The sequence below is a fragment of the Manihot esculenta genome, chromosome 12 (genome assembly GCF_001659605.2).
Source record: "Manihot esculenta cultivar AM560-2 chromosome 12, M.esculenta_v8, whole genome shotgun sequence".
Classification (NCBI taxonomy): Eukaryota; Viridiplantae; Streptophyta; class Magnoliopsida; order Malpighiales; family Euphorbiaceae; genus Manihot; species Manihot esculenta.
The window spans coordinates 6,036,058-6,060,459 of NC_035172.2; the positions used below are offsets into that span (position 1 = coordinate 6,036,058).

General features: G+C 32.3%; 1 protein-coding gene across 1 annotated transcript; it reads right to left on the reverse strand.

The window, feature by feature from the left end:
• Window positions 1-3,790: 3,790 nt before the first annotated feature.
• Window positions 3,791-4,951, reverse strand: LOC122721376 (F-box protein At3g07870-like). Its single transcript, XM_043948970.1, has one exon. The coding sequence runs from the start codon at window positions 4,949-4,951 to the stop codon at window positions 3,791-3,793; it is 1,161 nt and encodes a 386-aa protein (XP_043804905.1).
• Window positions 4,952-24,402: the final 19,451 nt, after the last annotated feature.

Genomic DNA, 24,402 nt, shown 5'->3' on the forward strand with positions numbered 1-24,402 from the left:
ATAGATTTTAGCACATCAAAATTAGTCTAATAGATTTTAGCACATCAAAATTGAATTATTTTGTTAAATATTTAGAGTTGTAATAAAATTAAATTTCATAATTATTTTTTAAAAATATTTATTTAATTTTTATTGAATATTTATTGATACAAGTTGAATGTGTAAAAATTTTATAATTGAATTTTTTTAGATTATAATAATTTTAATGATGAAATAAGTTGTAGGTAAAATATTTTAGTCTTTATATTTTTTTTAGTAATCAATATTTTACCTATATTAAAATATTGTCATTAATATTATATTTATTAAAAATAATATAAATTATTATTGATGAAATATTTATAGCTAATTAATATCAATATATTATCAACTCTAACAATCGTTGGTAAAATTAAATTTTTTTTAAAATATACCGATAAAATTTTATGTGGATAATAATATTGCTATTTCGTTAAATTTAGATTATAAAAATAAGAAATTATGGATAAATTATTAAATAATTAACAATACAAATTAATGTGAATAATTTTACCGACATATTAATAATTGTTATTTCATCACATATAAAATTTATTTTAATAATATTATCAATGACTTGAAAAAAAATTAGCAACCTAATTTGATTTAGTGATGAGTAAAATACCGATAACCCGTATGTCATCACTAATTCATCGATAATTTTATTTAACGATAAAAAATTTTATTAGTTAATTTTATTTTTTTATAGTAAATTAAAATTAACTATTTAGTTTTTGTTATTTGTACCACCAAATTAAAATATTTTTAAATTTTATAAATTTAAATTTTTTAATTTTTTTATAAAAAAAAAGTTAATTGATTTATTTTCTCTTAAATATTTATATTGTTTATTTCAGTAATTTTAACTATATATTATTATTATTATTTAATTTTTCTAATAAAAATTAAAACAAGTTGGACTACTTTTTTTTTCTTTTGAGGATAATAATTAATTTTTTTACAAAATATAAAGATATTTTAATTAAACTTTTAAAAAATAACTTAATTATTTATTTTAATACTAAAAGTCCACACAAAATAATTGTTTTATTTTTTAATTTTTGTTAATTAGAGTTTTAGAAAATAATTTGCATATAGACCAAAAATATTTCATGAATTTATAATTTTTTTAAAAAAACTTATTTTTTTATTATTTGGTTGTAGTCTTAAAAATAAAGAAGCTCAGTAAATTTATATATCTAGTGGTGTTAATAAAATTTTTAAAATATAAAAATATTTTTTTAAAAAATAAAAAGTTACCTTCTTTACAAATTACTTAATTTTCTACTTAATAAAGAAAATATTTTTCATTTGTTAATTATTTTAAATGCTTCAAATGTTTTATATATATATATATATATATATATGGAAATATATATATATGGAAATATATTATGCTTGAAGTAATGGGAGCCTTGATGCGAAATAAGCTTTTAAACATTAAGATTATAGTCCATTTCAGGAAAAAAAAAAAAACATTAAGATCATAGTCAAATTTGTCAAAAGCTGGAAAATGGTTACTTTTTTATTATTTTAGATTTTTTTTATAAAAAATTATTACTTAATTCTTGTATGCCGAAATTTATTAGTTAATTTTTTAATTTTAAAAAATATATTAAAATATTTTTAACTTTTTAAAAAATATATAAATTAGTTATTTTATTTATTTTATCCGTTTAAAATATCTCTAATAAGAGAAACTAGTTAATAAATTTTTTAAAAATTTAAAAGATCAACTAATAAATTTTTTTAAAATTATAAAAATTAAATAATAAAATAATTAATAAAAAAATTAACGAATAAATTTTTTAAAATCTTAAAAATATTTTAATATATTTTTAAAATTGATAAGTCAAGAGTTTTTTTATATTATAAAAATTAAATAATAATTTTTACTTTTTATTATAAACGAATATGGATTAAATCTCGAATTTAATTTGGTTGGATTGAGTTGATACTTCTAACTGTTGGACTATTTCAACTTCTATATATATTAGGGCTCAAATTTGACTTTATTAGATTAAATTTAATGCGTTAACAGTTGAACTATACAATTGAGGCATTGAGGCGTCTCTCTAAAAGTCAATTATAGGTTTATAACATGGATTTAAAAATAATAAATTTTTTTTTAAATATTAAATACTCCATTTGTCTCACAATTTTTATCTATTTTACTTTTTAACATATATTAAAAAATATAATTTTTTAAAATTTTTTAATTATATTCATTTTAAATATATTAAATTTTATTTTTTTTATATTTTATAATTTTTATATATATTTTTTAGATATTTCAAAATTATTATTTTTTTCACTATAATAATATATAAATTAACCATTATAATTTTATTTTATTTTATTTTATTTTATTTTATTTTAAAACATCCTCTAAAAATATTTTTTTAGTATTTAATAAAATTTAATATTTTTAAAATAGACACTACAAAAAAAGACTATCAGCGACAGATTTAGCGACGAAAATTCCTTCCGTCGGAAAAAAAAATTTAGCGACGGAATTAGCGACGGATTAGCGACGAATATTTTATTTTTATATTCCCGACGGATTAGCGACGGATTTTTAAAATATTAGCGACGGAATTTATTCCGTCGCTAATCCATCAGAAAATGCAAACAATATAAAAGAAAAAAATCCTAATCTTTTCTTTCATCTCTCTTTTGATTTCAGCCACCCTTTTCCTCTCCTCTCTTCTTCTCAGTGCAGAATCCTTCTCCTTGCCATTGTCGCCACCGCCGCCGTCGCCACCGCTGTTCCCGTGGCCGTCGCGCGTTGCCGTCGCTTCGTCGTTGTTGTTGCTGCTGCTTTTCTTGCTGCCGCAGCTGTGTCGCCATTGCTGAAGCCGCCACCGCCGCTGCTGATCATTGCCACTCCATGTAAGTTATTGATGGAATGATTGGTTGATTCTCTTATGGTATGATTAATGTATACTTGTCCTACTACTTTTTAATTTTGTATTAATTAATAGATTAATAATTTTGAAAAGGATTAGATGATTACTTAGCCATTGAGTTGGATGGGTTTATTGCTTAATTGTTTGTGTTTGTGTTCTTTATTTATTTATTTGGGATTTTGAGTTGACATCAATTATTGAGCCTATGATTGTGACGGATTTTTGACTTTCAGCGACGGAAAAATCCGTTGCTGATAGTCTTTTTTTGTAGTGAGATATAATTAAAAAGTTAATAAATTTTTTTTAATATGTATAAAAAAATAAATAATCATTTTAAAAAAACTAAAAAAATAAATAAAAATTATAGTATGAAAAGAGTAAATTTTAAATAATATAATTACATTTATTTATTTATTTATTGTATTCTTCATCTTTATCTAGGACTGATCGAAATCTAAATCCATCTCAAAATAATAGTCCCATATTTCTTTTTCACAAAATTTATGATAATTATGTTAGTTTAACTGAATTTTCTCCTATCTTTCAATTAATGTATTGGCTAGAATAATTAAGACAATAATTTAGCTGGCATTAGCGTTATTTGCAATGCAATAGTTTAGTTTGTTATCCTATGAGACACGTGTATCAGGGCAGTTATAACTGCTTATGTAGCTACACATAATTCGGTAAAATTTTTAATTTGATCCGTCCATAAATTAAAATATTTTTAAATTATAAATAAATAAATTATTTTATATAAAAAATAAATAATATTCACTTTTTTGGTAATAATTATAATATTTAAGAACTAAATAATAAATTTTGGAAGAAAAAACTCGTAAGAAAAAAAACATCACTTTCATTTATAGACCAGTAAGCAGCCTGTCAATGCCATTAAGATTACCGGCATGAGCAACTGCTTCAAACATATTTGGCATTCCTGGAATTTTAATATTCGTAAACGTCCCATGCCTTGGATCATAAGCAACCAATGTCCTACACTTGTATTGCAGCAAAATTTCACCATTTTTCATGCTACAAACAACTCGTGTAAAAGACCTCCTATACAATCTCGAAATTTTAAAGGCAGGATCAACTTCTTCTTCCAATTCTCTTGGAATCTCACTACTTATATTGAACTCTTTTCTCCAAGACTGCCTCACTCCATATTCCTTCATTACCCAAATCTCAAACGATCCATAATTGATATTAGAAACTACAGAGAGACATCCTTCTCTGGTGACCAGCTTGATCCTGTGGTAACCGTGGCCTTCAAAGCCAGCTGCTGAGTTTGGACATGGCACCAATCGAAATTTCTCTTCTGATAAGTCAAAAGAGATGAGCCTATGATTGTGATGATGTCTTAATGGCCAATTGACCCAATGAAGTCTCCCATTAACCATAACCTGTGATGCAGACTGAACTGGATCATAATTTATCTGTCCTAAGCTTCTCCAAGTTAGGCTACCCAATGTCAAGATCTCAGCATTTGGTGGTGGACCGTAACCACAAATCCTATGGCCTCTAACATTCCCTGAAACACGGGAAAGCTTCAGAATTTTATACTCCTTTGTCTCTGCCTGGAACCCAAATCCAAGTACTGTGCAGAAATCAGAACTCTGATCATGAGCAGACTTCGGCAGCTCCATGAAGTCACTATTGAAAGGATTGTACAAATGGAATGTGTTCTTCGAAGAATTAGATAAGCATAGCCAGCCATTGCAAGAAGCTGCGACGTTGAAATCAGGCACTGGAGGTGAAGAAATGCTTTTCACTAGCCCAACGTTGTTGTTGTGAGGATACAAGTATAGAGCATAGAGCTGGTTTTGAATGGGATGGTCACCATGTAAGATGAGACATGGATTGGTATTATTTGAAGCCATATGGGTGAAATGGAGATCAATAAGAATTGGGTCTTCAGCTAAGTTCTTCCATGATCGGCTTACAAGCTTAGCATTGAGTAAGGATGGTGTGGGTAGTTTAGAAAGTATGTTGAGCATGATCTCACGTGGAAGACTCTCCATGGCGATCATCATCTGCCTTGTTAATTTGATTGTGGTCTGCGTTAATTTATAGTATATGAGGTTGGTGGGCTTTACAAGACACAACATATACAATTGGAGATGAAAACAAAGGTAGCTGCAATCAAACATGTTAGGCTTCCATAAGAACCAACGGCTCGCCTCTGTCGGGCACATTGCCGGCCTACTAATTAATTTGTTAACTCCGGAATACTAGTTACTGTAATACCCTTTTAACTATTTTAGCAGTGAATGTCCATAAAAGGATGAGTTGATACTACACAATTAAAGATGCAAAGAGACAGATGCATTGAAAGTCTCAAAGCTTGTCTGCTGATGATAAACCCAAAATTCAGAAGCTCCAAAACGTTACATCCTTTTTCCCTGTTCCTTGCAAACTATGATTAGAATACATTTTTCTACAAAAATGTTAATCTCAAGTACATTAGTATATGATTACTAACAATTTCAGTTGTCCACGGATTTTTTGCCAATTTAGGTTGAGGTGAAAATTTCTTATTAATTTAAGGTCAGAAAACAAATATTTACGGGTTTGTGGTTTTTTTCAATTGTGGCCTAATAATAATAATATATATATATAGTGTTTTATACTTTTTAATATACAATATGTAATATATTTTATTATTAATATTTAAATAAAAATTACGTAGTATTATATAATTTTAGTGTTATAAAATTAATATTATATTATAATTAAATGTATAAAAATAATCTAGTTGAGTGATAAAAATTTTTTAATTATTTTTTATAATATATTTTATTATTTTTAATATATTAATATAATAATACTGTGATTAATAGTATTAATAATTTGATATACATTTAATCATGTTTTAATTTAAAAATAATTATTAATTTAATTACTACTAATTATAAAAGTATTATTTTTAATATATTATTATAATAATATTATAATTAAATAGTATCAGTTATAAATTTATTCATACGTAGTTATTATTTTTTTTATAAATTTTATTATTTTTAATATATAAGAGTATTGTAAAAAGTTAATAATAAAAGAATTACATTCAAAAATATTTAGAATTATGAGATTATTTATTAAATTATTTATAATTTATTAAAAAATTAATATAAATACATAATAAATTAATTACTTAATTTATTTATTTTTCTCGAATTATAATAATACAATAATTTTGTACAATATGTAATCACAATATAATTTTATCTTATAACTCTAAATATATTAACATTTAAATATATTTTATATCACATCATTATTAACATCGATGTTCTGAGATCCAGAAAATACGGTTTATAATAATTGTATAAACTTGGATTGAATTAGCTTAGCTTAGTCTGGTCAGGAGACCCACCTGCTTGTGATGTATAATTGCCTCTCTGCTATAGTGTCACTCATCCCTATCACTCAGATATGTACATACGGAGGTGTCAGTGCCCCACTCCACGCTAGGCGGCCATTTAATTCTCCCAGCGCGCATGCGGTCAGGGCTGCGAAGTGACTGGGCCAGCTATTCTCCTTCACGTCACGTCACCGGGCTGGATTACTTCCTATCAGACCCGGGCTTATGATAGGCCCAGCCTGTTCGTGTGTCTGGATCAGGGCTTGCGATACTGGATTGGTCTACCTAAGGAAAGCCTGATGTGTTATGGGCATGTCTTCTTCTTTAGGGTCTGGCCTTGTCCCCAGGTGTAAAAAGTTCGGCAGTCATCAAATGCCCCTTTACCTCCTCAGCAGTTATTACATGAGTGATGAGGGGGTAAATCTTTAGGACCCATTATGACCGCGCGGCCCGAGAATGGCTCCTGTCAAAATGCCATTTCCTTGCCTTTACTCTTTTCAAATGTAAAATCCCAATTTTCTCCAGAATCTTCTTCTCACTTAACTTAATCATAAAAGTCGTAAGCTGAATGCTTACTTAGCAAAGTCCAACTTAATTATCTTTACTTAATTAATGGACCAGGCTGTTGATAGCGGTTGTCGAAGCCGTCAAAAATAAACCTATTAAACAATCAACAATTAATTTGTAGATAGTGGCAATAGGTTCGAACCACAGGGATTTGACACTACGAATTTTCCTACTAATGACTTGGACAAGTAAATAATAAGAAATTAAAAGAGGGGGGTTTTGTTTTGATGATTAAAACTAAATAGCAAGAGAAAACAATAATTTAAATAGATGAGAATTTCAATAGGAGAAGAATGGATATATTTCAGTTTGTTTAGAATTGATCATTGATCTTTTCGATACTCCTATTTATTTCAATAAATTAGTTTAGGATGTGGAAGACGCTTCTCACAATCCAAATTCCTCCTTAGTTCTAGTTTGATTAGGAAACGTTCGCTAATCAAACACTAGTTAACAAGTTGCCAAGGAACGTCCTTGGGGCTTTTAGCATCGAACAACTGTTAACTGCATTAAGACTTAGAGAAACCTAATTCTAACCTTGCCAACTCGTTGGTCAAGTTTAGATTATGCAACTTGATTAAATGTGTGTTTAAATAATCTAAGCAATTACGGACCTAAATTATTCAAACAATTGTTACTCAAGCAATTAAAAGCAATATGCCTAAATTGATTCTAAAAACAAAGCAACAATTATAGAAAGATCAAATTGCATAAATATTGAAAATAAATAGAAGTTTAACAATGGAGATTTAAATCTCCCAATTCATCACAAATATGAATTTTCCAACTTCAACTAGAAAAGATGGAATTTAGCCACTCATGGTGGACAAAATCACAAAAGAAAAGAAGAAGAAAAGAAGGAGACAAGCTGCTGTATTTTTCAGCAGAATTGCTGAAGATGAGATGCTGGTTTGGGTTGCCTCCTTTTATAGGTGAAGAGTCCAAGTTCAATTAGGGTTTGGAGTCCCTATTTTGATTTGGTCTTTGTAGTCTTTAATTCCTCTCTTGATGTTGAATTTAATTGCAAATGGAATTCCTTAGGTGAGAAACTCTTTCGTGGCTCTTGGAACTATGATGGCAGTGTTTGAAGTGGATTTGGACTTCTCAAAATTCGAGTTTCTGTTTTCTGCACAATTTCCCGCTCTGCTGTCAATTTCTGCTGTCAATGTGATTGGGGCGAGTGATTTGGGCAGATCACTTGCTCGATCTGCCCCAATCGCTTTCTGTGAGTCAGTCCAGTTTTTAGCTTTCTATCTCTGCGAGTGATTTGGCCAGTCTCTACGAGTGATTTGGGCAGATCACTTGCCCATATCACTTCTGCCTGTTGCCTCCAGGTTTCTGCTTCAGCTTGATCTGGGCAGTGATTTGCCCAGATCGTTGCCCCAATCACTGTCTGTGAGTTAATCCAAGTTTTCTGCTCCAGTTTAATTTGGGCAGTGATTTGCCCAGATCGTTGCCCCAATCATTTTCCAGCTTTTTCTGCACTTTTTCTCCAATTTTTCATTTTCTTCATTTTCTTCAAAAACGAGATAAAAATCATAAATTAAGCTAGAAAATATGTAAATAAGCAATAATAAATATAATAAAAATGTAGCTAAATTATGTTTGATCAAATACCCCCACACCTAGCTTTTTGCTTGTCCTCAAGCAACAAACAACTTAGTCAATCAAGCCCCTTTTTCTTTTGAGCCTAAGTACCACTTAATCAGCCCCTCCTAGACTCCTAAATTGAAGTATTACAGTATAGAGTACATGTACCAAGGTTGTTCTCTCTTTTCCTTGTTTCCCTTCACCTACCATGGTCAAAGGAAAGGTGTTTGATTCAATCATGCTTATTCTATTTGTGTAAGCTCAGTGCAACCTCTAAGAGTAACTTGCCTTCCCTTGAGCTTTTTATTTTATTCAGCAGCACTTTTTTATTCTTGCCTGAAAAAATCACTAACCTTTTTACACGAAGGTGCATATTGGTGATACCCACCCCCGGTTACTCAGTTAGTCATTTGTTCAAGTGGCTACTAGCTCTGTTCATAGCTTATTTGGCCATTGGAACAGGTTTATGATTTGTGCTTTGTGCTGGTTTTTCTTTTTCTTTTCTTTTCATGACAGTTTGGGCAAATCACCTCATAGGGAGTTACACTAACTTTTTATTTGCATGTATTTATATTTTTATTTCCCTTGACCAATGCAAATTTAGAGATTTAATTCAATAAAAGAACTTCCAAAGTGAAGGTAGCACACTATAATTGATTCAATTTAGGCTTAAAGGGGTGGAAAATCAATGGGGTCATGAGATAGGAAGCTCTTTTAACATTGTTATCTATGTTGAGTAGAGCAAAAACTAAGTCAAAATTCTGTGTGTGTGTGTGCAAAAAGTGAAAAATGTGTGAAAAAATTTTGGTGTGTGTTTAGGGGCAAAAAGATGCAAAAAGAAACAAAAAGAAAGCAAAAAGATAATGTAAACGAAAAAATTATAACCTAACAGTAAATATCCCCACACCTATCCCAAACATTGTCCTCAATGGTTAAACATTTATATACAAAATTTAAGAAGGAAAGGGAAAGGGACTTTCTGGCCTGGGGGTGATTTGGCCAGTGATTTGGGCAAATCACTCGCCAAATCACTGTCTGTCATGGTGGTGGGGCAGAAAATGGTCCACCAGCAGCTGCAGCAAGTGCTCCATATGCTGCATTCTGTCCTTGATTCTGGTGAGATGAGCCTCCACCAAATGGTCTTGAGGTGCCTTTTATGTCCTCCAAGGTCCACCCAATTGCTTCTTTGTGCTTCTTCAACACCTTTAGGAGTTTTTCCTCTTCTCCTTGGCTGAGCTGGTTAGAAATAATTACTGGAAGTGTATTTCCAGCTCCCAAGTAGGCATATTTGAGGTATTCTGGTAAGGGCTTCAGATCTGGTGCATTTTCTGTCTGCTAGTTTGCTTGCTGTCTGCTTGCTGATGGGGGCAGATTTAGTGTTGATTTGGGCAAATCATCTGGTGATCTGGGCAAATCACTATCTGTCAAGTCTGTCTGCTCCAGTGACTTGGGCGAGACGGGGTCTGTTTGCTTAGGTGATTTGGGCAAATCACTCGCAGAAACTATCCAAATCACTGTCTGGTCTGTGTCTTTTTCGGTGCTGGTGCTGTCCATTTTTTTAGATCTGCATAAATCAGCATTAAGTGAGTTATCTAGATCAAAATCAAAGATTTCTTGACTTAAATCATCAATAACATCAAGGCCATAAACAGGAGAAACATCATTGGGGAATTTTATGGTATCATAAACATTAAATTTGATAATCTCCCCTTCAAACTCCATGGTTAATGTGCCATCATGCACATCAATTTTTGTTCTAGCTGTGCTCAAGAATGGTCTTCCAAGTAGGATGTCAGAGGTGATGTTGCCCTTATCCTCCATGTCAATCACATAAAAATCTGCTGGGAAGACTAGTTGGTCAACTTGTACCAACACATCTTCTAGGACTCCCTTAGGGTAAATAACCGATCTGTCGGCCAATTGGATTACTATGCTGGTGCCTTTGAGTGTACCTGCATTCAACAAGTTAAAGATGGAAAGTTGCATAACATTGATTGATGCCCTAAGATCGCACATGGCCTTCTTTATCCCAACGTTGCCTATTTTGCATGAAACAGCGAACATTCCTCTATCCTTGCATTTGGTGGGAAGTTTCCTTTGAATGACAGCTGAGACACACTCCCCCACACTTATCTTTTCATGTTCAGCAAGTTTCCTCCTATTGGTGCATAGCTCTTTGAGAAATTTAGCATACCTTAGTATTTGTTTGATAGCATCAAGTAGAGGTATATTGATTTCCACCTTGCGGAGTGTCTCAAGTATCTCTTTCTCTTCTTTTTCTTTTTGAGATCTTGCAAATCTTTTGGGAAAGGGGGGAGGTACCTTGAATTTTTCTGCTGGTTGTTGTTTCTGCCTTTGATTGGACTCTGCCTGATCTGTTGATTTGGGCAGATCACTGCTGGGCAGCTCAGTCTGCCTAGTGATTGGGTCAGTGATTTGGGTAGATCGACTGCCCTGATCACTTTCTGGCATATTCTCCTCCATGGCCTGTTTCTTCAATTTCTCAGCCTTGCTGTCTTGCAGCTCTTTTCCACTCCTCAATTTGATGGCACTAGCATTTTGCCTTGGATTTATCTCAGTTTGGGAAGGTAGCTTTCCTTGTGATTCAAGCTTACTCAAGGATGAAGCCATTTGTCCCACTTGTTGCTTCTTTGCTAGCTGTTCAGGAGCTGTTTCAGTGGTGTATGTTGCTGGTTCAGCAAGTGCAACAACTTCTGGTTCATTTGTGTCAATTTCTGAGGTTGCTGGTGTTTGGACAGCAACAAGGGATGCAATGGTGGCAGATTCAGCACTTGCTGATTTTTGGACAGCAGGTTCAGCAATTGCTGGTGTAATTGTGGAATTTTCAGTAGGTATAGCAGCAAGTACTGCAGTGTTTTGTGCACCAAATAAAGTAGCAGATGAAGCAAATTTAGCAGCTGGTTCAGTTTCAAGAGTAGTGGTGATTTGTGCAGCAGACTCAGCAGCTTGTTCTGTTTCTTGGGAACTTTCATCATTGTCCCATAGATCTTAAAGCTCCTCCTCTCTTCTTAATATGTGCGCGTTCACTGAGCTGACCGCTTGATCCACTTGCTATTGGAGAATTTTCCCAGAAATTTCCAACCTCCTCACCATCTCTTCAAGTTCCATATTGGAGTTTTGAGGTGTTGCTTGGGCTTGATAGTTTTGGTAGTAGTTAGCCCTTGTATAGTCATAATTCGGGTGGTCCCTCCAACATGGATTGTAGGTATCAAGGTAGGGATCATGTCTTGGCTGGCTATTGAATCCTCCAAAGGCATGTACTTGCTGGTAATCCTCATAAAGTGTAGGACATCGATCAGTTGGGTGTTCTACATATGTGCAAATCCCACATGGTCTGATTTACTGAAGTTGTTGAACTTGTCGAGCTTGACCTATACCATAATTTCTCACAATAGAGGTTAGTTCAGAAATTTGAGAAGAGAGAAGAGACATACTTACCGTAGCCATGCTTGTAAGGTCTTGGCAGTGCGTTCAATTTCTGGATCGTAAAGAAGAGCTTCTTTACGATCAGCCCTGGTCATAAAAGGAAAATACGTTAGTTAGATCAAATCCCTGGCAACGGCACCAATTTTTGATAGCGGTTGTCGAAGCCGTAAAAAATAAACCTATTAAACAATCAACAATTAACTTGTAGATAGTGGCAATAGGGTCGAACCACAGGGATTTGACACTACGAATTTTCCTACTAATGACTTGGACAAGTAAATAACAAGAAATTAAAAGAGGGGGGTTTTGTTTTGATGATTAAAACTAAATAGCAAGAGAAAGCAATAATTTAAATAGATGAGAATTTCAATAGGAGAAGAATTCTAGTTGAAGAATGGATCTATTTCGGTTTGTTTAGAATTGATCATTGATCTTTTCGATACTCCTATTTATTTCAATAAATTAGTTTAGGATGTGGAAGACGCTTCTCACAATCCAAATTCCTCCTTAGTTCTAGTTTGATTAGGAAATGTTCGCTAATCAAACACTAGTTAACAAGTTGCCAAGGAACTTCCTTGGGGCTTTTAGCATCGAACAACTGTTAACTGCATTAAGACTTAGAGAAACCTAATTCTAACCTTGCCAACCGCGTGGTCAAGTTTAGATTATGCAACTTGATTAAATGTGTGTTTAAATAATCGAAGCAATTACGGACCTAAATTATTCAAACAATTATTACTCAAGCAATTAAAAGCAATAGGCCTAAATTGATTCTAAAAGCAAAGCAACAATTATAGAAAGATCAAATTGCATAAATATTGAAAATAAATAGAAGTTTAACAATGGAGATTTAAATCTCCCAATTCATCACAAATCTGAATTTTTCAACTTCAACTAGAAAAGATGGAATTTAGCCACTCATGGTGGACAAAATCACAAAAGAAAAGAAGAAGAAAAGAAGGAGACAAGCTGCTGTATTTTTTTGCAGAATTGCTGAAGATGAGATGCTGGTTTGGGTTGCCTCCTTTTATAGGTGAAGAGTCCAAGTTCAATTAGGGTTTGGAGTCCCTATTGAGTTTGGAGTCCCTATTTTGATTTGGTCTTTGTAGTATTTAATTCCTCTCTTGATGTTGAATTTAATTGCAAATGGAATTCCTTAGGTGAGAAACTCTTTCGTGGCTCTTGGAACTGTGATGGCAGTGTTTGAAGTGGATTTGGACTTCTCAAAATTCGAGTTTCTGTTTTCTGCACAATTTCCCGCTCTGCTGTCAATTTCTGCTGTCAATGTGATTGGGGCGGGTGATTTGGGCAGATCACTTGCTCGATCTGCCCCAATCGCTTTCTGTGAGTCAGTCCAGTTTTTAGCTTTCTGTCTCTGCGAATGATTTGGCGAGTCTCTACGAGTGATTTGGGCAGATCACTTGCCCATATCACTTCTGCCTGTTGCCTCCAGGTTTCTACTTCAGCTTGATCTGGGCAGTAATTTGCCCAGATCGTTGCCCCAATCACTGTCTGTGAGTTAATCCCAGTTTTCTGCTCCAGTTTGATTTGGGCAGTGATTTGCCCAGATCGTTGCCCCAATCATTTTCCAGCTTTTTCTGCACTTTTTCTCCAATTTTCCATTTTCTTCCTTTTCTTCAAAAACGAGATAAAAATCATAAATTAAGCTAGAAAATGTGTAAATAAGCAATAATAAATATAATAAAAATGTGGCTAAATTATGTTTGATCAGTTGTCTCTTCTGGGACTTTGCTAAACGAACAGGCCCGGGCTAAGAGCTCGATGTCTTGCTAAACTTCTGACTCGTGAGTTTTTCTTATTTTCATGAGGGCTTTTTCGTCATTTGCTCGCAACCTCCTCAGTGTTGCGAGCTCGGATACGTAATGCTCAGAGCGATCATCTTTGCATGAGTTTTTTCGTATGAGATGGTTTCTTGGGCTTGTCCGAGCTACAAGCTCGGATGCATTATCCTCGAGTTCCTCCTTTACTTGATGTAATATTTAACTAAAATTGTAAATTAAATATTTTGAGCTATAGGTTTGCTTGAGCTGCCAGGGATTCGTCTGATCTGCGAGCTCGGATGGGGAGCCCAGCTTTTGACTATTTTTCCATACTTAACTTGTTTAGTTAAGCGTTTGTTCGTCGTGAGCTGATCTGAGCTGGGAGCGCGGTTCTTTATTTTTTGCTTAGGCTTTTATGCCTATAGCCTGTGATGTTGCCTGTATTGCGAGCTCGGGAGTTTGGGATTTCGCTTTTTGCACTTTGGTGTCCTGAGCTCTTTTGTGAAGTCGGACTTATATGGGCTATGCTTCAGTCTGACTGCTTGTTTGTTCGGCTTTAACTTTTCTTTTATAGGCTTATAGTCTTGTCGATGTAGACATAAAGCCCCTCCAAGCTTCTGGGGAGATCGACCCTGGATTGAAGAGGTTGGACTATCTGTTTTGGACTTGACCATACTGCGGTTCGATTATTTTGTATCCTAATGAGTTAGGGCTTTCTACTGCCCCATCCGGTCATTCAGAATGGTTTATTCGGCCTTTTATGTTGCTCATGTCTCCTTGATTCTTTATCTGAGCATTTGGTTCTTGGGTATGTCTCGGTTAGTTGGGTTTTTTACCCCCGAGTGTTTTTTGGACTGTTTTCTCTCAAGCGTTTTGTGGGCTCTTTGCTGCTTAGACCTTTCTCTAGGCTAACCGAGCTGGTTTAGTGCCAGCGGTCAATTTTCGAGGTCAGTGTCTCTTATGATTGCCCCTGGTCTTTCATTTGATTCTCTATCTCGATATGCCTTTTGCTTAGGATTCGCTTCGCCTTAATTTTGCTTGCCTATTGGCTTTACTGGTGCCGAGCTCATTTTCTTGAGATCGGCATGGCGCTTTGGCACTTTGGCATTTTGGTTCCGTGAGCCTTGAATTGGCTTTTAGTAGGCCGTATGGCTATATAAAACGGGCTTTGGGGTGCCTTAGTTTACTTTCTTTATACGCTAGCTGCTTGGCGAGATCGAGGTCTTATTATCCCGTGATCCGAGCTCTTTTGAGAGGTCGGATCCAGATTTTTTATTTTTGTTCTAGCACCCTCTTACGGGTCAGCATGGCGCTTTAACGCTTTTGGCTGTTGTGTGAGATCAAAGTCTCTTTACCTTGTGACCCGAGCTCCTTCGGGGGGTCGAATTTTAACTTTTCATTTATGGTCCAGTGCCCCAATCTTTTTATATAAGGTTGGAACTGTGTTCTTACGTGTAGTTTTTGTCCTATCCGAACTCTTTTTTGTGAGGTCGGAGCTAGGCCTTTGCCTTTCCTCTTGGAGGCTTGTGGCCTTTATTGATGTTGTTTTTCTATGTTGGCATTCGCTCCCCAACCGGTTTTGTGGTGCTGACAGTCATGTTCTAAGACCGGTCACCTACCTCATTGGGGTCTGTTAGTGTATTTGTCCTAGGCCATTATCTTGGACATTTTTGTATGTCGTTTTGGTTATTAATATTAGAAGTTTTTATCATCATTATTATTTGTTTGCATATTACATAATAATGATTATCATCCCTGGTTACTTATTATTATGTTGATAATAATAAAATATAGCTAGTATGATTATTGATTGATAATCATGAGATGATTATGTATATGTTGATATAATTCAATAATCATAGATACTTGTTAGAGAATAAAGTATTGGATGGACCCGCATTGAGATGACTACATGGGTTATTGTCATAAGTGAATCTCAAAATAGTTATGTCTTAATCCTTTGACTTGAGATTGTCATAGTTCCAACATAAGGACTATTATGTTTTGACATAACCAAACATTGTCTTTAATCGGACAATCATAAAGGTTATGATTGAGCATAATAGAAATTATGTAGAGGATATTGAACAATCAAGGTAGGATTTGTCCTTCTCTTTGAGAGAGATATCTTCTGGACCCCTCGATAAGTGAGACTGAGAAATGCATGGCCGTGCTCAAATGAATTGATAGTGTGATTAATATCATTTGAATTTATCAGTGTACTTAGAGATCGAGAAATCATAAGTTTGAACATTATAAGTTTGACATTGACCATGACTTATGTTCAAACTAGATATCGTGTGACAAAGAGATTAATACATGTTCTATTTATTAGGTTTTATCGGACAATTGATCCTCATATTAGTTGGGTAGTCATAATGTCTTGTTAGAGGCCACTTATGACTTATGGGCCTTGTGGGACTGGACTTATTGCCAATTAATGTGAACCTATTGGGTCACACACAAAAGAACATTGTTGATGTGCTATGACATATTAATGGGCTAAAAGCCTAAAACCCATTAATATAATTAATAATAATAAAGTGTTATTATTATTAATCATTAATCATTAATAATAAAATGTTATTATTATTAATATTAATTAATAATAATAAAGTGTTATTATTATTAATTATTTATTATTCTAAGATAATAGTATTTAAAAGATCTGCAGTCTATCTGTAACTGTTACAGATAAAGGACTCTATCATATAAGGTATTTGAGTATCTGCGAGATTGTGATAGTGGGTTCTGAACACAACTCTTTTGGGAAAAGAGTTGTGGGAAAACAAAAAGACTAAAACATATAAATACTCCTTCTACGAATTGTGGAGTGACGGTTTTTAGAAAATTCAGTCTAACAGTTACAGATTGTGGAGCACATAATCTATCCATCATTGATAGAGCTAGCACTCTAGAAGGATAGAAGACGTTCGTGTGGATACCATTGAGGGTGTTCGTTTGAAAAGGCAGCACCATCAGTCCGGCATTGTATCTTCTCGACGAGATTAATAGGTTAGTCTCATATCCTTCCTTTGAAATAAACGAAGTACTCGGATTCTGGGTAAGGAAATCAGATATTTTTATTTTTTCGCTGCGCAATTTGGGTTGCAATAAGCTCGGGATTTCCCAACAGGGTCTTCTTCCTCTCAGCCGGTTTTGTGGTGCCAGTGGTCATTTTCGGAGACCGGTCACCTACCTCACGGAGGGCTTCCTCCTCTCAGCCGGTTTTGTGGTGCCGGCAGTCATTTTCTGAGACCGGTCACCTACCGGTGGTCATTTTCCGAGACCGGTCACCTATCTCACTGAGGGCTTCCTCCTCTCAGCCGGTTTTATGGTGCCGGCGGTCATTTTCCGAGACCGATCACCTACCTCACTGAGGGCTTCCTCCTCTCAGCCGATTTTGTGGTGCCGGCGGTTATTTTCTGAGACCGATCACCTACCTCACTGAGGGCTTCCTCCTCTCAGCCGGTTTTATGGTGCTGGCGGTCATTTTCCAAGACCGCTCACCTACCTCACTGAGGGCTTCCTCCTCTTTTTCTAACATTTTTCTGCAAAGTAAAAGTTTGCATATAGTATATTACAAGTGAATATAATATTAATTTTGACCAACCCTATCTTTTTATGTGATGTAAAGGATTCATTAAATAATAACTCTCATGCTTGACTCATTTTACAGTTTTTTTCTCAACAACACGTCTTTAAGCTACTTCAACATATTACCAGATTCAGTCTCATACACATAGGGCTTTCGTCTACAATCTCAAATTTATAACTAATCATGATAATGAGAATATTTTGGGTTAAAGAAGTGACCGTGTAACTTAGTTATGACGCCTTTCTTCCATGATTTGTGAATCACCCTGGCGTTGCCCTTCTTCTTCATATCGACATATTCCTCTGTTCGACTTTTGTCGTGTGGCTTTTGATATATGTGGTGATTCCCAGGTCTTTCCTGTCTCGTGACACTACGGAGTTGAGAATAAGAACTGTGGTCTTTCCCGAACAGAGCTCAAATCGTTTGGGATGGCTCCGGTGTAATTTTCGCCGTGATTGGCCATGTGGATCTCAGTGGGTGTTATGAAAATGGAAACTCTGGTGACGGAAAGATCTCCTTCGTTTTCCCACAGACGGCGCCAATTGATGTTCTGAGATCTAGATAATAGGATTTACAATGGTTGTGTAAGCTTGAATTGAATTAACTTAGCTTAGCCTGGTCAGGAGACCCCCTGCTTGTGATGTATAACTGTTTCTCTGCTACAGTGCCACTCGTCCCTGTCACTCAACTCCGTACGTACAGAGGTGTCAGTGCCCCACTCCACGCTAGGCGGCCATTTAATTCTCCCAGTGCGCATGCGGTCAAGGCTGCGAAGTGACTGGGCCAGCTATTCTCTTTCACGTCACGTCACCGGGCTGGATTACTTCCTATCAGACCCGGACTTATGATAGGCTCGGCCTGTTCGTGTGTCTGGATCAGGGCTTGCCCTAAGGAAAGCCTGATATGTTGTGGATATGCCTTCTTCTTTAGGGTATGGCCTTATCCCAGATATAAAAAGTTTGGCGATCATCAAATATATATTTTTATTAATATTTAAATTAAAAATATTATTGATATTATATAATTTTAGTATCATAAAATTAATATTATTCTATAATTAGAGAGCACTCCCATAAATTATAAATTTAATTTTTATAATTTTAAACGTTTATATTTATTTATTTATTTTTGATTAATTATTTAATTTAATAATATTTAATAATAAAATAATATCATAATTCTAAATATTGTTGTGTATAATTTTTTTATTATTAATTTTTATAATAAAATATATAAAATATAATAATTATGTATTAATAAATTTATAATTAATAAATAAATTTATAATTATTATTATTTAATTATAATATTATTACAATAATATATTAAAATTAATAAAATATATTATAAAAAATTTATTAATATAAAAATATAATATAAATAAATTATTAAATTAATATAATATAAATATATTATTATAATATATTAATAATTAAAAAATAAAATAATAATATGTCATCACTCATAATAATGCCATGCTATTACTTCAAAAAAATTAATACTTTTTTAAAAAAGTGTTAGATCTTAGCACGCTTGATGGATTCTGATAGTTAAGTGGCTATTCTACCTTGGATCGGTAAATATTTTTTTCCCAATTTTAAATTATTAAATTCTTTTTCTAATCTTAAATTGATAAAAAGTCTCTGGCAGATTTTATATTATTTTTTAAAATATTAAAAAAATAATAAACAATACAGCTGATACAATGAGAGTTGACTTATGAAGAGCGTAGCCTTTGACTTCAATTGGCTTGCCAACCAATAGCACTACGGACAATTGGAAATATAATAATTGAGTTTTGGAGATAATAAAAAAAATCTTATTATTAAAATACAAAATTTCAATACCTAACTACAACGAAGGGAACGCAGGGATTGCGGACATATTTAGAAATTTTCCGCTCATCACAGTTCGATTTTTCTTTTCGTTCTCTTTTCTTTATATATATTAGATATATTTAAAAAAATTTTACTTTCCGTTCACATTTAAAATTTTATAAAAATTATTCTTAAAAAAATAAAATAAAATAGTATAATCTCTTATTGTTTAATCATTAATAATAATTTTAAATTCAAATTTTGAGTATAAAATACTTTTAAAAATTTTAAAGAAAGCATTTTAATATTTTAATAAATTTATTCGATATAAATTTAAATTAATCGAATAAGTAAATTTTAAAAATCAAATAATTTATATAAAAAATTTAATTTAATTAAATTTTTCTCATAATTTTTTAAATAAATGAAAATTTTTAATCTCTTTTAATTTAAAAGTTTTTATTTTAAAAATTGATATTTTTATAATTTTATAAAAATTAATTTTTTTTTTTTTTACAAAATAAACATTGACAAATAAAGAAATAGAGATGGGATGTCAATTTCTCCTTCCATTCCCTCCCACTCTCTAAATAACTGCCGACAAAATACAAAATTCCAATAGTAGGACCAGTTTTGCACTCGTGATTCTGGTTATAATCGTCTGCTCCACTAAAATTTTAAAGTAATTATGCCCCTGTTTGTTTTTAAAATAAAACTTTCAAATATATTTTATAATTAATAAATATGATTTTTAATCCCTTGAATTTATTATTGAAAAGTAAATTTTTTTCTTGAGAATCGGAAAAATAGAAGTTATTTTTTATAAATACGTAAAATTCTTTTAATATGTTTAAGATATTAATGACCGCCCGACTTCACGCGAGTAATTAAAAAGTTAATTCTGCGAAAATTGATCCAGCCCAAAACTCAAAAAGTTTCTCTATCAGACTGATTCGAATATTTCGGTCCGAACATAGTTTCAGAGAGCAGACTGGATCACTCATAAGTCCAGATACGCCAACTATGATTTCAGTCTAATAACGTCACATGAGAAAAGACAATAGGTTCAGTCATCTCGCAACTCTGTTTGCATGCGCGCCAAAGAAAATTAAATGATCGTTTGGGATGAAAAGATTATGATGCGATTTGTACTTGCAGACAATAAAAATATAAAAAAATAATAAAAAAGGAAGAAATACCTTCCTTTTCACCTAAACTTACACTACCAGTGTAAATTCTATTCTTTAGATCTGAGAATAGATACTATTTAAAAATTAATGAGAATATATATATATATATATATATATATATATAAGAATGGGATATTCATTAAATTATAAAAATAGAAATTGATATAATTAATATAATTGAAGCATAAATTTTAAGTCTATTGAATAGAATAATCCAACCGCTTACAAATTTATGTATTTATATTTTAAATTTAAAATATTAAATAATAAAGTATTTTAATTTTAATTATAAAATTTTAAGTCTATTAAATAAAAAAATTTAAATAATTATATTAATTTATATTTAAAACTTTAATAAAATTAAAATTTTTAATTTATCATAATTATAATTAAGAATGTTAAATTAAATTAAGAGAAATTAACGGTATATAACACTAAAATTTTATTTAACTACTAAAGTAGCGTTTAAAATATATATTTTTATTTTAATAACGTCTTTTTATTTATTTTATTATTTATTTTTCTATTCTCAATTTTATATAAATATTGTAGATTAAAAAAAATTATAGACTAAAATGTATAATACTTTATTTTATTTAATATTATTGACATAAAATATAATTTTTTATATATTAAAAATATACATATAATATATAATATTTAGCATATATATTCAATGAAATCTTTTAATATATAATATTTATATTAATATAAAAACAATAAAAATTTTATTATAAAACACATGTGATATATATAAATAAATATAAAAACAATAAAAATTTTAAATATCAATAATGAAATTATTTTTATAAGCAATACTTTTTATTACTAAAAATTAATTTTTTTAATAGCAACCACAATTTTATTATAAAACACATGTGTATAACATTATATTATTGTTATTATGAATTATAAACATGACTTCGTTTGTTTGCTTTGTAAAAATAATTTATATTTATAAAATACTTTTTATGAAAAATATCTTTAATAAAAAATATTTTTTTTAAAAATATTTAATATATAATAATTTATTTTTAATTTTTAATTTTTTAATTTAAAAATAAAATACAACAATAAATTTATATATTGAGATTTTAATAACATCCTCAAAGTGAATGACTTGGTTTTTATCTAAATATGTATATAATTTCCTTTTTTCTCTCCATGTCAATAATAAAAATTAATTTTTATTTTACAATTTAAAAATTATTTTAATCATTTTATAAAGTAAGTTTTTAATATATATTATTAATTTATTTTACGATTGTATAATTAATTTTTATCATTGTAAATAAATATTTTGCTGAATAATTTTTTCAATTTGAGTGATAAAGCGATTATAGTGTAATTTTCATTTGCCCTTTATTTTGGTATTAATTTATTTTGTAAAAACAGAGAATTGAAATAAATTTTTAAAGGATCATGTAAAAATTTATTTTTTTTTTAAAGTAAAACTTTTAAAATTTTTTCATTCTAAATAATTTCAAGTAAGAGAATTTTTAAAATTAAAAAAATTAAATAGTTGGAAAATATAGCCTTTGTTATAAAAGAAAAACATTGGAAAATAACGGGAACTATTTTTCAAATCTTAATTAAAATTTTAAAATAAAAAATTAGTTTTAATTATGATTTTTTAATAGTATTCCGTTGATAATTATCCACAAATTTCAAATATGTTACCCAAGGAGTAACTAATGAGATCTATAACATGAAACTAAAATCCATTACTACTTTGTACCAATAGATTTTAAAGTATTATTGATATTGCAAAATAAAATGATGATATAACTGGAATGAAATTGTGATCTGATTGGCTAAATCTACAAGGAAGCAAATGAGAGGTGGTGGTGAGTGTCAACGGCAGCCACTCCAATGCTCAAGTTAGTATATTAAAAAATGGAGAGAATGCAATGAATTGCTTAGAACTTGTATAGTGTTTCAGAATAACGTACATTTGCCTCTGTGATTATTCTCCTTTTATACTATAAGAAGGTGGGTATAAATATAATTTGAAAATGATGTGGTCAGCTCACTGGTAATTGATTTTCACCGGCTAATTTATCGGGAATCCCGTGATTGAAGGCGTAAAGGGGATCTACTAGATTGTAGTTATTAACAATAACTTTCTTATAGAGTCTCGTCCTGGAGTTATGAGGGCGAGTCTTATCTGACCTGAGGCCAATCTATCCTGAAATATCCGGGTCTCTTTTTCTCTTTGGATCCGAGCACATTGATCATCCAGGCCCTCCTTTCTACAGGTAGGACCGCATATTGGTTTATCAAATTCTTGCCACATGACCCAGTCTTATGGTGACAACTCACTCCCTACTTTAGACAACTCTCATGTAGCATCAGAGGTCCCCCTGTTGGTCTTCGATTCTTTCGATTTGAAAGTGACAATTATCTTCATGATCTGGGTCATGTGGCTTGTTTGCTCGGACTGAGTGCATGATGTCTTTGCTTTGTTTGCCCTGCCGATCAGTCAGATTTAAAATTTTGTCTTGGCAAAAATTGATCCGAGTGATATAACAATGTCTTGTAAAATTTTCGGGCATTTTTCAGCCCTAGTGCACTTCCAGGCTTTCTCTAGCTCTGACGAGCTTTCGGACATCAAATGTCTTTGCGAGCTTCTAGGTATTTTCCCGTCCTGGCATACTTCCGGACTTTTCTGTAGCCCTGACGAGCTTTCAGGCATTTTTTTAGCCCTTGGAGCTCCTTGGCCTTTTTCAGCTTTGTTGAGCTTTCAGGCATTTTCCAGCCTTGACGAGTTTCCAAGCATTTTTAGCCCTTAGGAGCTTCTTGGTTTTTTTAGCCTTAACAAGCTTTCAGGTATTTTTCTAACCCTTGCGAATTCTTTGGCTTTTTCTAGCCTTGTCAAACTTTCGAGGTTTTTCCAATCCTGATGAACTTCCGGGCATTTGTTAGCCCTTGCGACCTTCCGGGCATTTTTTAGTCCTTGCAAGCTCCTTAGCCTTGACGAGTGATCAAGTATAATTTAGCCACATTTTTATTATATTTATTATTTCTTATTTACACATTTTCTAGCTTAATTTATGATTTTTATCTCGTTTTTGAAGAAAAGGAAGAAAATAGAAAATTGGAGAAAAAGTGTAGAAAAAGCTGGAAAATGATTGGGGCAACGATCTGGGCAAATCACTGCCCAAATCAAACTAGAGCAGAAAACTGGGATTAACTTACAGACAGTGATTGGGGCAACGATCTGGGCAAATCACTGCCCAAATCAAGCTGAAGCAGAAACCTGGAGGCAACAGGCAGAAGTGATATGGGCAAGTGATCTACCCAAATCACTCGCAGAGACTAGCCAAATCACTCGCAGAGACAGAAAGCTAAAAACTGGACTGACTCACAGAAAGCGATTGGGGCAGATCGAGCAAAGTGATCTGCCCAAATCACTCGCCCCAATCACATTGACAGCAGAAATTGACAGCAGAGCGGGAAATTGTGCAGAAAATAGAAATTCAAATTTTGAGAAGTCCAAATCCACTTCAAACACTGCCATCACAGTTCCAAGAGCCACGAAAGAGTTTCTCACCTAAGGAATTCCAATTGCAATTAAATTCAACATCAAGAGAGGAATTAAAGACTACAAAGACCAAATCAAAATAGGGACTCTAAACCCTAATTGAACTTGGACTCTTCACCTATAAAAGGAGGCAACCCAAACCAGCATCTCATCTTCAGCAATACTGCAGAATCACAGCAGCAAGTCTGCAGCAGCCTCTCCATCTTCTTTTCTCCTTTCTTTTGTGATTTAGTCCACCATGAGTGGCTAAATTCCATTCTTTTCTATTTAAAGTTGGTGAATTTCAGATTTGTCATGAATTGGGAGATTTAAATCTCCATTATTAAACTCTTATTTACCTTCAATATTTATGCAACTTGATCTTTCTATAATTATTACTTTGCTTTTAGAATCAATTAAGGCCTGTTGCTTTTAAATTGCTTGAGTAATATATTGTTTGAATAATTTAGGTCCGTAATTGCTTAGATTATTTAAACACAAATATAATCGGTTGCATAATCTAAATTTGACCACGCGGCTGGCAAGGTTAGAGTTGGGTTCCTCTAAGTCCTAATGCAGTTAACAATTGTTCGAT